The 14,926-nt window shown below is 42.2% G+C and overlaps 1 protein-coding gene across 1 annotated transcript in view; it reads left to right on the forward strand.

The window, feature by feature from the left end:
* The window catches only part of ADARB2 (adenosine deaminase RNA specific B2 (inactive)), an 897,867-nt gene that overhangs the window by 857,505 nt on the left and 25,436 nt on the right, over nucleotides 1-14,926 (forward strand). Inside the window, exon 11 of the mRNA XM_077268554.1 lies at nucleotides 8,309-8,487. Coding sequence (XP_077124669.1) covers nucleotides 8,309-8,487 — 179 coding nt within the window. The remainder of the gene's footprint in view (nucleotides 1-8,308; nucleotides 8,488-14,926) is intronic.

Genomic DNA, 14,926 nt, shown 5'->3' on the forward strand with positions numbered 1-14,926 from the left:
TGAAAATCAAAACCTACAGATGGTGCTTATCCCTGGCTGCTTTATTAGCTTAGCTCTGCTAAGGCAGAGCTATGAACTGGGACTACAGCTTAGCTACAGTGCCTACAGGGGGTATGAAGTAGTCTAAGTCACGCCCCCTGTCTTCTCATTGGTTGACACTGCTGTTCTATCCCTCCTCCTGCAGCTCAACCTTTTCTGATTGGCTGCTTGGTATATAAAAGTCTATCACAGGTTCACCAGGAAGTCAGTGCATGGACAGCAGAATTCTATCATAGCAAGAATGAATATAAAGTGCAGACTGCTAAACCACCTGTGAGGAAAAAATGTGATAATAAACTAACTGCCACATATGTACTGAAAAGTGAAGGATAAGAGGTAACATAGTGCGATGTCTTGCAGATAAAGTCATTAGAACTAGATAAAAAGTGTCTCACCTACAGAGTTGTGCTGAAGTCAGGTGCAACTCTACAAAATGGCATTGGAAATAAGAAAAACAGGTGACTGCTTTTCTACCCACTGAACCAGGAATTCCGACTCCAAAAATGTAACACATGAACAAGGAAAATTACAGTTGGTACAGGTTACTGTCAGCAGCGGTAATGACGAGGAAAGGATGGAAGAATAAAATAATAATGGTCTTTATTGAACATGTTTGATATTGATCTGATAGTATACTAATGAACTTTATTATTTTATTCATCTTTCCCATAACTTTCCTCCTCATGGAACCTCATGATAGAACACTATACCAACCATTTTTTCCTTGTTTATGTGCTATTTACTTAAAGGAGTTTTCATTAGTAAGGGAAATCTAGAGGGTTGCTTAAAGTATTATTATATACTCTTGTCTTTCTTCTCTGCAATGTCTCTTTAAGAAAACCTGTTATTTGCTCTAAAAGTTGAGTTAAATTCCTTGTAAACATCCCGGAGCTCCCTTGATTTTGCTGCTTCTTTCGGTTTTGCTCTGCGTCGCTCCATTGCAGAAATATCCATATTTGTTTCATCTGGAGTGCATTATGTGAAATCTCTGCTTTACAGTCCAACTGGGCATTTATTCCGTCTTCCCTGGACTTGTACGCTTTCACCTCTCTCTCCTAGAATATGCCAATCACACATCAGCAGTATCTGAAACTAAAACTCTGCTAGTTTAGCTGAGAATCTGTGATTGGGAGGTGTCTAGAAGATTTCACATAGTGTGCTCCAGAAGAAACTAAATTAAATATTTATGCAATGGGGTGGTGCAGCAAAAAAAACAGAAAAGAGCAGCAGAATCAGGCGAGTTAAGTGATTTTTTTTTTACAAGGTGTTTAACTCAGTTTTTTTTTTAGTTAGTGACAAATCCTCTTTAGACCTATTTATGGAAAATCTTTATGGCAGTAAATATGACCACATGCATAGCTGACTTAGTGGTTATGATCTAGTTCTCGACTTGAGCCAAGAAGAAAAAGGTAAAGCGACTTTTTAGGGCCATTTTAAATTCATTCCAATAGTTCAACACCTCTATAGGACATTGGTTGCATACCCCAGGAATATGCCGCTAATGTATCTGATGGCATAATTCCTTTAAGGACAGTTACTCTGTTTTATTGGTACAGATTTTTTAAAAGCCAATCATTGATAAACATAGCACTACAATTCTACATATCTACACAACTCTGCATTTACTATAGTAAAATTCTTATTCCTTTGATCTGTTTGAATTAAAGACAAGTGATTATGACTTGATTCATCTGTCTCATATGCCGTTCCTTCAGCTCACCTGAACGTCGACAGATGAAAAATACAACGCTGCGTCCAAGGGATTTATGTGTGAAAATATTTTCATCTTAAAAATGTCACTGCAAAACTAGATTAATTTTGCAGAACACGAGTAAAGCTTTGATAAATCCCCTGCAAGATGTCTTCTGCATAAATTAGACTGGGTCACATAAGAGGTAGCATCAGGCAGACCATGTCTGTCTTTTATGACTTAACATTTTATTCTCCTAAATTCTTTATAATAGTTCAGTTAGATTAAAAATTAAAGAATATATATATTTAAAAATAATATTTGCATTTGTGTAAATTTGATTGAAGTGTCATAATGAGAACTTTTCTGTAAATATATGTAAGGCTAGTCTCACATTTGCGTTTAAAAACGCAGCGTTTAAAACGCAAACGCAGGTGGTGAAAAAAAACGCATGTAAACGTGTGCAAATGCTGCGTTTTTTAGACGCATGCGTTTTCTCATGCGGTAAAAAAAATGCGTTTTTTCCTGCGTTTGAGTTTTTGCAACGCATGCTGAGAAGTGTGTGACAGCTGCCAATCATCAAAATCATCTAGAAAACCCACTATAAATAGAAATAGCTAGGGTTGGGGTTAGGGTTAGGGGTAGGATTAGGGTTAGGGTTAGAAACCCTAGGGTTAGGGTTAGGGTTAGGGATAGGGTTAGGGGTAGGGTTAGGGTTAGGGTTTGGATCCCTTTATGACCTTGATGGTGGCGGGTGGCTTATCAGTGTGTATTCTTGTTTTTTTCTATTGAAACGCATGCGTTTAAAACGCAACCAAACGCATGTGCTTAAAAACGCATGCGTTTACATAGACAGCAATACGTTTTTTGCCGCAAAAAAAAGCATGCGTTTTTTGGCGGCAAAAAAAGCCTCTAGAAATTACTACATGTTGCATTTCTGCATCAAAACGCAAGCATAGAAACGGCGCATGCATCGTCAAAACGCATACAAAAAAAGCATGCGTTTTTAATGCTAAATATAGGAAAAAAAATGCATGCTTTTTTTATGCTAAAACGCAGCGGCAAAAAACGCAAAATGTGAAACCAGCCTAACTTGTTTTTATTGCCATGTTTTGTATTTTTACTTGATAATGAGCATTACATGTTATTATAAAACTAACATGCCAGAAATAAAGTCCGCCTTTGTAAAGATATAATAATTAAAAGGGTTAACTGGGACTTTGCTTATTTTTGTTATGGGGTTAACAACTTACAGGCAGGTAGTTTCTAACTACCTTCCTGTTCTGCCCAGCAACAATCTCTGCTAGCTCAGAGCAGTCACAGACCACTCCTGCCAGAGCCACATTTGACTGGCTTCCAGTGATGTCATGTCGACAGAGCAACTTTTTCTATTCAGCTCTGTTCTGCAGACAGGATATCTATGCCAATGTCATGCGGATTGATAACCAGCTCCCCGCTGCCTTACTGCGGAGAGTCAATTGTCAATCAGCATAAAGTCAGCAGTGACGCCTCATTGGCACATTAAAACAGAAAAGGAAGAGCTGCTTTTTTATGTGAGGGCAAAGGAAGCAGCAGTATTGCTGACAGGAACAGTATGTGACTTCTTTGAGCCTGAAGAGATTGGTGCCAGGCAGAACAGGCAGGTAGTTAGCAACTCCTTGCCTGTAAGTTCTTAGCCCCATAAGGAAAATAAGCAAAGTCCCAAAAAATTCCTTTAAATGCAAGGAAATGTATTTCTTCCAAATTAGACTTGTCCTACAATACATAAGTCATTTAAAGCATTATCCCAACTTGGTAGGTAATCAGCTATACAAAGATAGCTGCTAATTTTCTAATTGCTGAGGGCCTGAATACCACAATCTCCATTGATCCCAAAAATGAGGTTCTGAAATGCCTCATCTGCACCACTACTTCATTGCCCATCAATGGGACTGCTGGAGCCAGCAGCAGCACTTGACTATCCCTGGAAGCCCCAGAGACATTGAATGAAGGAGTCGCACACTTGCAGAATTTCAGTGACATACTCTTGGGATTGGTGGGTGTCTCAGCTGTCTTGGCTTCGAGCGATCAGTAAGTTATGACTAGGGATGAGCGAACCAGTGGAAGTACGGGTTCTGGCACCCAACCCGAACTTTATTCCAAAGTTCAGTCCTGGTACCAGAACTGTGCCCGTACTTGAACCAGAACCCAAACCCTTTGAAAAGAATGTGGACCCTGATTTTGACCCAGAAAATTCTCTCTCTCTCGCTTTTTCTATCTCTGCAATGGACTTCCCAAAAAAGTCCGATTATTGCAACGGACTTTAGGAGAAGTCCATGTTCAGCATTTAGCACTGAACACTAACTGTCTGGTACGAACCTGCTCATCTCTAGTTATGACCTATCCTGTGGATAGACAATCATTTGCTGACCTAGGACAAACCCTATATTTGCCCTTTTAGGGTATATAGACAACAAAGAGGGAGTCCTCCTGCTTGTTACCCAACTCTGTGAGCCAGAGTGGAGAGCATTTCAGTTACAGTGGAATTCTGCCTTTAGATGCATTACCCCATTAATATGTGGCCACGCTAGATTGCTAGCACGTCCTATAATAAAACAGTACTGACTGAATAATTTATTAACTTCTGCTTAAGTGAAAAGATCTTCAATGAAAAGAGTTTTCTGTGATTTTTATAAGTAGAGAATGATATACAATAAATAATTAAACAGGGTCGACGTCCAACTTCTCATGTATGTATGTGAAATCTGCAGCTAATCAATATTCCCCGCCCTATCGTAGTTTAAAAAAAATCCCCCAAAAAAACGCTTTAAATGTCTATTTTCCTTTTAAATGTACATTTTGTACAATATTGGCTCATTTTCTGTGCATTTGATGAACTGACAGTTAAAAAACAATTGAGCTGGAGGCGAAATCTTGGAAAATTGCAAAAAAAATATGAACAAAAAATGCACATTCTTCAAGTTGTACGGAGTAGTACAGTACACACAGGAGTATATGAGGCTATACTGTTGGGTTAATTTTAGGTGAAACTTTAATATCCATGATATTTGCAAAATATAATACTATTTATTTATCAAAATAAGTGGTCATATAATAAATCACACACATAAATGGCACATCATATAAATCCGGCCATAAATCTGTGTTTTCCATTGTATACTATCTGCTCTGTAAAAAAAATCTGTTATTTTCACCTTTTTGGCTAATATCATCTATCTCCAGAAATCCCTCTAATGATCTTCAGATTTCTATTAAACTACCATTTAATACAGCACCATGGAAACACCATAGTGCCGCCTCCTGTGCCACTGACACGGCTTTTTGTAATATGTAGATAGGAACGTCTGTCCTTCCATTATTAAATGGCATTCTTTATTAATATCCTACAAAATACCAGCAAAACAAGCAGTGTCTGTTGTCCAGGGCTGTTCATTAAGTAATGATGTGATCGAAAATATCACCCAACCAGTGTGAATAAAGCTCGTGCCGTCACAATTCCCGATTCAGCTCAGATCATATCTGATTGAAGACAGGAAATTTAGCAGAAATTATTTAACTTATGAAAGATAAGTTCATATCTTCAGCCAAACAGTCCAATTGCAAAAAAAAAAAAATAGATACTAGTGCTTAGCATTTTAATTGCCAGACTCAGTGCTGAAATGTATGCCTGTGATTTTTTTTGTGCCTTTAACTAGTGTAGAATTAAAGAAACATACCGGTAAGGCCTGTAAGATGCCTATGAAGGAACTGCGGGGGCAGAGCACGGCTTCTGTGATCGGTTCTTTAACCTCTTCACCCCCGGAGCTTTTTCCGTTTTTTCGTTTTCGTTTTTCGCTCCCAGAGTCATAACTTTTTTATTTTTCCATCAATATGGCCATGTGAGGGCTTATTTTTTGCAAGACAAGATGCCAAGTGCGATGAAATTGCAAAAAAAAGTGCAATCTCACATTTGTTTTTTGTTTGGCTTTTTTGCTAGGTTCACTAAATGCTAAAACTGACCTGCCATTATGATTCTCCAGGTCATTACGAGTTTATAGACACCTAACATGTCTAGGTTCTCTTTTATCTAAGTTGTAAAAAAAAATTCCAAAGTTTGCTTAAAAAAAAAATTGTCCCATTTTCCGTTACCCGTAGCGTCTCCCAATTTTTGTGATCTGGGGTCAGGTGAGGGCTTATTTTTTGGGTGCCGAGCTGGCGTTTTTAATGATACCATTTTGGTGCAGATACGTTCTTTTGATTGCCCGTTATTGCATTTTAATGCAATGTTGCGGCGACCAGAAAAACGTAATTTTGGCGTTTTGATTTTTTTTCTCGCTACGCCATTTAGAGATCAGGTTAATCCTTTGTTTTTATTGATAGATCGGGCGATTCTGAATACAACAACCACTGATGCATGCCAATTGAAAAGCTCCTAACAGGAATATGCCCCACAATGGAGATGAGGAGTAACAGGGAAACTCCACTAATAAATATATCCTACAAAAAACTACGGAGTATAAATACCCATGAGGTCAAGAGTAAAAATATAACAAATTTTATTAAATATCAACATATCACATAAAACGTACATATAATAGACAAAGTGCACGTATAGTGCATGTATGGCGGACAAACAACACTGCAAATGACACCTAGGGCACAGACAAAGCAGAAAATAATGGCTTAATATGGGCACATTCATTTATACATGAAGCAAAGCTGTAACCATAAAGTGCATAGTGCTCCCTGGGGACCTGCATGTGCTAGGTCCCTCCATATGTATTGTTACTCAAGTAGAAGTCTCAGTAAAAAATATATACTGCCAGTCTTACCCGAATATAATTGGTGTCAGTGTGTGTCCGGCGGCCCCGACGCGCGTTTCGCGTAGGCTTCCTCGGGGGGACGTCACGAAACCCAACTTTGCCAAAAGTCGGCGACTTTTGAAAATGACCGATCCGTTTCGCTCAACCCTATCAAACATTTCTTGACTGGTCTGTACTCTGTCTTTTGACTGCACAAGTGAACAAAGTATAAAACTTGACATTTTATGAGCAAATATTTGCACCTTGTTTATTATCCTGCACATTTCTCATATACTTAGGCTTTACTCCTGAATATATTGTCCCCCATATCTGTATATAAAATGTATTTATTATTTTTCTATATTTTGTACATTTTTTTATGCTGGGATGTCAATGTTGTCTATCTTTTTTTGCACTTTAATTGTTTTTTTATTGAGTATTGATTTTTGGGGGTTTTCAGTAAAATATATTTCATATTATCTACAGGAGTGCACATCGATATTTTATTGCTTTCTTTTCCTCCTTATAGATAGTAACATCAACATCAATCCCCTAAATTACGCAGCCCCTTAACTTGTCTCTTCATCAAATGTTTAGAATTTTCAATTTACTATTTGTGTTGTGAAAGCTGCTTATCTAGGCGCGGGCAATACACTAAAGTTGTCATTCTTTTTTTTATAACCCGCTGCTTTCTAATGATTTCACTTCAGCATAGGTTCTTAAATGAGATCTTATTTTTACTTGTCAATGATCAATTTGATTAAAAAAATAAACACAAAATTGTGCACTTTACAAGTACATGAAGGCAAAGTAGAACTTCAAATAACAGAGTGGCAGATTAAATATGCAGATTGTCTCTTCAGAGAGGAAGAGGACTAGAACTCCAGCGCCCTGTACTGGAAGAAGCTAACGTAAAAGTCAATATCAACTCTTTAATGAGCCTTGCAATATAACATAGGATTAAAGCCAAATGAGAACCTCAATTTGTAGACGCGGTGTTTCGGGGTGTTGCCTCTCATCAGTGCAAAGTGTGAGATCTGATTTAGCGTGGTGAGAGTCTCTGGACTGAGATTTAATTGGTAACGTTTCTCCTTATGGAGAGTGACAAGTCAAGCTTGGCATGGCAGAGCGAAGAGACTTATAAGCCATACATGCTCCTCTGAGAAATTAAATATCCAAATTGTCTCTTCAGAGAGGAAGAAGCAATCGTAAAAGACAATATCCACTCTTTAACGAGCTTTGCAATATGACTTAGTATAAAAGCCAAACCAGAATCTCAGTTTGCAGACATAGTGATTGGGTGTGTTGCCACTCAATAGTGAGTGGTAGGTTGAAAGATTACACGTAAAAGTTGAACCACTAAACTTATCTTCTTCGCACCTCTGTATATAATACACTTGTATATTTATCTAGAGATACTAAGAACATTTTTTCTTCTTTAAAACTTATTTTGTATGGGCGCAAAGGAATTAAAAAAAAAACTGTACTCACTTCTTTGACCAGTGGCACTGATCAATTGTGGCTATTGCTTGCCCCACTAGTCTCTTGTTATTTTGAATATCACATAGCAGCTGCATCCGATCTTTACTGCTTAGACTGAATGTAGCCACCCATCACTTGACATTGTATATGCCAAGATACTGGCAGTGGCACAGTAGTCAGTGCGGAGGAGCAGCACCAGTCAGTGAAGTGAGTGCAATTTTTTTAACTGCCAACCTTGGGCCTAGACAATAAGTTTTAAAGAAGAAGACAACCCCAAAATGATAACAATGTTTTTTTCTGTTTTATTTTTGGTTAGGTGTAAGCAATGTTCAAGCTCGGCAGCCAGGGAAATCTCCAAGCTTTAGCATTAATTGGATTATGGGAAGCCTGGATCTTGAATTTGTTAATGCAACAACAGGGAAAAGAAGCTGTGGCGGTCCATCCAGACTCTGCAAACACTTACTATATGTTCGGTGGTCAAGGTTATATGAAAAGGTACTTGTCCATAATTTACCTCCACTACAATTTTTTGTCAACCTAAAACACTAAGGCTAGGTTCACATTTGCGTTCAGGAGGCCTGCGGATGGCTGTGTACTTCCTCCCTTCTTTCTCCCTGAAGCTCTGCCTACTTCTGCATGAGTCCTGCGTTTCCCTGCTTACCTATCTTTAACATTGGGTACGCAGGGACATGCGCTGTATGCGGATGCGTTCGCATGCGGCGATTTGACGTGTGCGGCGACCGCATTAATGCAATGTTAAAATTAACCTACCCTTAAAATTAAAGACTGTTCATGTCTTTGCCAGTGGGCAAACTTGCAAAACCAGCAAAGGATCAAATACTTATTTCCCCACTGTATATATAATGTGTGTATGTATTTATATATAATGTATGTGCATGTATATATAATGTATATATAATGTGTGCATGTGTGTGTATATACAGTGCCTTGCGAAAGTATTCAGCCCCCTGGAACCTTTCAACCTTTTCTCACATATCATGCCTCAAACATAAACATACCAAATGCAAATTTTTGGTGAAGAATCAACAACAAGTGGAACACATTTGTGAAGTTGAACAAAATGTATTGGTTATTTAAAATTTTTGTGGAAATTCAAAAACTGAACAGTGGGGCGTGCAATATTATTCGGCCTCTTTACTTTCAGTGCAGCAAACTCACTCCAGAAGTTCATTGTGGATCTCTGAAGGATCCAGTGTTGTCCTAAATGCCTAATGATGATAAATATAATCCACCTGTGTGTAATCAAGTCTCCGTATAAATGCACCTGCTCTGTGATAGTCTCAGGGTTCTGTGTGAAGCACAGATAGCATCATGAAGACCAAGGAACACAGCAGGCAGGTCTGTGATACTGTTGTGGAGAAGTTTAAAGCCGGATTTGGATACAAAATGATTTCCAAAACTTTAAGCATCCCAAGGAGCACTGTGCAAACGATCATATTGAAATGGAAGGAGTATCATACCACTGCAAATCTGCAAATCTACCAAGGCCCAGCCGTCCCTCTAAACTTTCATCTCAAGCAAGGAGAAGACTGATCAGAGATGCAGCCAAGAGGCCCATGATCACTCTGGATGAACTGCAGAGATCTGCAGCTGAGGTGGGACAGTCTGTCCATAGGGCAACAATCAGTCGTACATTGCAGAAATCTGGCCTTCATGGAAGAGTTGCAAGAAGAAAGCCATTTCTCAAGGATATTCATAAAAAGTGTTGTTTAAAGTTTGCAACAAGCCACCTGGGAGACACACCAAACATGTGGAAGTAGGTGCTCTGGTCAGATGAAGCCAAAATCGAACATTTGTCAACAATGCCAAACAATATGTTTGGCGTAAAGGCAACACAGCTCATCACCCTGAACACACACCATCCCCACTGTCAAACATGGTGGTGGCAGCATCATGGTTTGGGCCTGCTTTTCTTCAGCAGGGACAGGGAAGATGGTTAAACTTGATGGGAAGATGGATGAAGCCAAATACAGGACCATTGTTGAAGAAAACCTGTCTGCAAAAGACCTGAGACTGGGACGGAGATTTGTCTTCCAACAAGACAATGATCCCAAACATAAAGCAAAATCTACAATGGAATGGTTCACAAATAAACGTATCAAGGTGTTAGAATGGCCAAGTCAAAGTTCAGACCTCAATCCAATCGAGAATCTGTGGAAAGAGCTGAAAACTGCTGTTCACAAACGATCTCCATCAAACCTCACTGAGCTCGAGCTGTTTGCCAAGGAAGAATGGGCAAGAATTTCAGTACAAAACTGATAAAGACATACCCCAAGCGACTTGCAGCTGTAATCCCTGCAAAAGATGGCACAACAAAGTATTAAGTTAAAGGGGCCGAATAATATTGCACGCCCCATTTTTGACTTTCCACAAAAATGTAAAATAACCAATAAATTTCGTTCAACTTCACAATTGTGTTCCACTTGTTGTTGATTCTTCACCAAAAATTTACATTTGGTATCGTTATGTTTGAAGCATGATATGTGGGAAAAGCTTGAAAAGTTCCAGAGGGCCGAATACTTTCGCAAGGCACTGTGTATATTTAATGTGTGTGTATATATACAGGTCTGGCAAAAATTAAGAGACCACTGCAAAATGTTCAGTTTGTCCGATTTTTCTCTTTATAGGTATATTTTTGAGTAAAATGTAAATTGATCTTTTATTCTTTAAACTTCTGACAACGTCTCCAAAGTTCCAAGTAATAAATTTTGTATTTATTTTCTGAAAATGAGAAATGGTCAAAATAACAAAAAATGCATTGCTTGCAGACCTCAAATAATGCAAAAAAACATGTTAATAATCATTTAGAAATGACAATACTAATGTTTTAACTCAGGAAGAGTTCAGAAATCAATATTTTGCGGAATAACCATGATTTTTAATCACAGCTTTCATAGGTCTTGGCATGCTTTCCACCAGTAGATCACACTGCTTTTGGGTGACCTTATGCAACTCCTGATACAAAAATGTAAGCATTACTTTGTTTGATGGCTTGTGACTGTCACGCTCGCGCCCAGACTGGTTGGCACGGGCGTGTGGGGGTGTGGCCCCACTGTGCCACAGACCAGACTACCCTGGAAGAGGCGTAACTAAGTAGCTTCCTTGGTATTCGCTGGAGCCTCTGATGGTGAGGTCAGGCTTGTGCGGCAGGAAGATACCAGGTACCACTCCAGGGTGGTGTCTGGCTGTGGTTGTTGATCCCACCGGGGGAAACGGAATATACACAGGCAAGCGGGCACGGCTGGCACTCTGGCAGGATAGGCGGACAAGGCTGGCACACTGGAAGGACCGGTAGGGACCGCTATGCAGGCAGGTATGTAAAAAAGGTAAGAACCTGTTCAGACAGGAGGGTTCATGAGAACAGGTAGAGAAAGACCGTAAGGAGCGGAGCAAAGCAGAAGCACAGGAGGTGGAGCCAAGAGCAGGAGGTGGAGCCAAGTACAGAAATGCAGGAGGCGGAGCCAAGAGCAGGAGGTGGAGCCAAGTACAGAAATGCAGGAGGCGGAGCCAAGACCAGGAGCCAGAGCTAAGTACAGAAATGCAGGAGGTGGAGCCAAGAGCAGGAGGCGGAGCCAAGTGCAGAAACGCAGGAGGCAGAGCCAACAGCAGGAGGCGTAGAAACGGAGCAAGGTAGAACCGCAAGGAGCTGAGCCAGGTAGAACCGCAAGGAGCAGAGCCGCAGAGCAAAGTCACAGAGTGCAGAGACAAGAGCAGGGCAAAGCCACAGAGTGCAGAGACAAGAGCTGAGCAAGCCAAGACACAAAGTGCAGAGCTGAGTGTAGAGAAGAGCAAGACACAGAGTGCAGAGCTGAGAGCAGAGCAAAGCAAGACACAGAGTGCAGAGCCAAGAGCAGAGCAAAGCAAGATACAGAGTGCAGAGCCGAGTGCAGAGAAAAGCAAGATGCAGAGTGCAGAGCCGAGAGCAGAGCAAAGCAAGACACAGAGTACGCACAGCAGAGAAAGCAAACCAAGGCAGGGATATAAACAGACACAGGAACAGGACTAGACTAAGACAGAGTCAGGAATGGGACAAGGCGCAGAGACACGGACACAGGCCAGGGTACGACGTCCCACTGGGTGGCGGATACAGGCCAGGGTACGAAGCCCCTCTGGGTGGCTACACAAGGACACATGCCAGGGTACTACACCCCACTGGGTGGCAAACACAGGACACAGACCAGGGTACAATGCCCCAATGGGTGGCGGACACAGAAGTCACAGAGACAGGACCTGGCACCTCAGCAGCTAAGAACTGACTGAGGGAGTAAGTTGCACAAGCCCACACCAATGGGTGGGGAAGTCTTAAGTACCTGAAGCCTCATGGAAATTGGCTGGGAACACCTTAGCAAGGTGCACACAGTCTCAATAAGACACAGGAACTTCCTGCGCCGCCCCCCTATGCACACAGACAGAGCATGCACAGAGCAAGCAGCAGACATGATGCACACAGCATGGAGCTGGCAGCAGAGAGAAGTCACAACATGGTCCAGAGAAGTGAGTTTGTGTGTAATGCAGGTGGGGGATGAGAGGCCATGCAGTGATGCCAGCGGGGTTGTTACAGTGACTATCCATCTTCCTCTTGATTACATTCCAGAGGTTTTCAATGGTGTTCATGTCTGGAGATTGGGCTGGCCATGACAGGGATTTGATATGGTGATCCTTCATCCACACCTTGATTGACCTAGCTGTGTGGCATGGTGCATTGTCCTGCTGGAAAAACTAGTCTTCAGAGTTGGGGAACATTGCCTAAGCAGAAGTAATCAACTGCTTTTCCAGGATAACCTTGTATGTGGCTTGATTCATATGTCCTTTGCAATGATTAACCTGCCCAATTCCAGCCTTGCTGAAGCACCCCAGATCATCACCGATCACAAATTTTACAGTGGGTGCAAGACACTGTGGCTTGTACGCCTCTCCAGGTCTCCGTCTAACCATTAGAAAACCAGGTGTTGGGCAAAGCTGAAAATTAGACTCATCAGAGAAGATTACCTTATTCCAGTCCTCTATGGTCCAATCCTTATGGTTTTTGGCAAACTTCAGCCTGGCTCTCCTTTGCTTCTCATTGATGAAAGGCTTTTTTCTAGCTTTACATGACTTGAGTCCTGCCTCTAGGAGCCTGATACAAACTGTTCTTGCCATGCTCTTCACCCCAGCTGCCATTTGTCATTCCTTTTGTATGTCACTTGATGTCATCCTTCGGTTGCCGAGTGACATTCGAATAAAATGATGGTCATCCCGATCAGTGGAGGGTCGTTTTCGCCCTCTGCCGGTCTGTAGCTGTGTTGTCCCCAATGTCTGCTGCTTGACCTTGTTGTAATGGACTGCCATCTTAGAAATTTTAAGGATGGAGGCAACATGACGCTCACTGTGTCCCTCTGCTAGTAAATCCAGAATTGAGCCCTTCTTTTCCTCACTCAAGACTTTTCAACTCCTTTGGCATGGTTCAAAGTTAATTTTTCATTCCTATTACTTTTGGGATATTACTAGCACTTGTTTTGCCATCCAGCTTGTCCTATTGCAAGACGATTGTGAACACCACAGCAGGGTTTTTATACTTTCCCTCGTTAAATAAGATTTGGTTCAGGTGATTACCTAATCAGAAGCACATTAAGTAGGAATTCAACTGACGCTGGAATGGAATGGCTGTCAGACATTTAGAGGAGTTGATTTTTATAAAATTGTGCAGTGGTCTCTCAATTTTTGCCAGAGCTGTATATATATATATATATATATATACCAGCTATTGAACCCATTCTACGACCGGGTGGCGAGCATTTATATTGGTATATGGTCTCCATCCTTGTATGTGCTGCTCCCATCTTGCTCCCCCATCCTGTCATGTGTTCCCATTGTGCGCAACCATTCTGTCATGTGCTGTTCCCATCCTGCGCCCCCATTCTGTCATGTGCTGCTCCCATCCTGTGCCCCCATTCTGTTGTAATGTGCTGCACCCATTCTGCCTGTTCCTGTTTCCATTCTGCCATATGTTGCTCCCATCTTTCTCTCTCTGGCTCTACTGCCCGCGTGCGGCTGTGCTGAGTGCGGCTGTGCTGAGTGCGGCTGTGCTGAGTGCGGCTGTGCTGCCTGAGTGCGGCTGTACTGCCTGAGTGCGGCTTTGCTACCTGAGTGCAGTTGAACTGCATGAGTGCGGCTGTACTGCCTGAGTGCAGCTATACTGAGCGCGGCTGTACTGCCTGAGTGTGGCTATACTGAGTGCGGCTGTACTGAGTGCGGCTATACTGAGTGTGGCTGTACTGCCTGAGTGCAGCTATACTGAGCGTGGCTGTACTGCCTGAGTGCGGCTATACTGAGCGCGGCTGTACTGCCTGAGTGCGGCTATACTGAGCGCGGCTGTACTGCCTGAGTGTGGCTATACTGAGCGCGGCTGTACTGCCTAACTGTGGCTATACTGAGCGTGGCTGTACTGCCTGAGTGCAGCTATACTGAGTGCGGCTGTAGTGCCTGAGTGTGGCTATACTGAGCGCGGCTGTACTACATGAGTGCGGCTATACTGAGCGCGGCCGTACTGCGCGAGCGCGGCTGAGTGTGGCCGTACTGCGCGAGCGTGGCTGAGTGTGGCCATACTGCGCGAGTGCGGCTGAGTGTGGCAGTACTACGCGAGTGCGGCAGTACTGTGTGAGTGTGGCAGTACTGTGTGAGTGTGGCTGTACTGTGTGAGTGTGGCTGTACTGTGTGAGTGCGGCTGTACTGCGTGTGGCTGAGTGTGGCTGTACTGCGTGTGGCTGAGTGTGGCCGTACTGTGTGAGTGCGGCTGAGTGTGGCAGTACTGTGTGAGTGTGGCAGTACTGTGTGAGTGTGGCTGTACTGTGTGAGTGTGGCTGTACTGTGTGAGTGTGGCTGTACTGCGTGTGGCTGAGTGTGGCCGTACTGCGCGAGTGCAGCTGAGTGTGGC

Source organism: Ranitomeya variabilis, chromosome 6, assembly GCF_051348905.1.
Source record: "Ranitomeya variabilis isolate aRanVar5 chromosome 6, aRanVar5.hap1, whole genome shotgun sequence".
Classification (NCBI taxonomy): Eukaryota; Metazoa; Chordata; class Amphibia; order Anura; family Dendrobatidae; genus Ranitomeya; species Ranitomeya variabilis.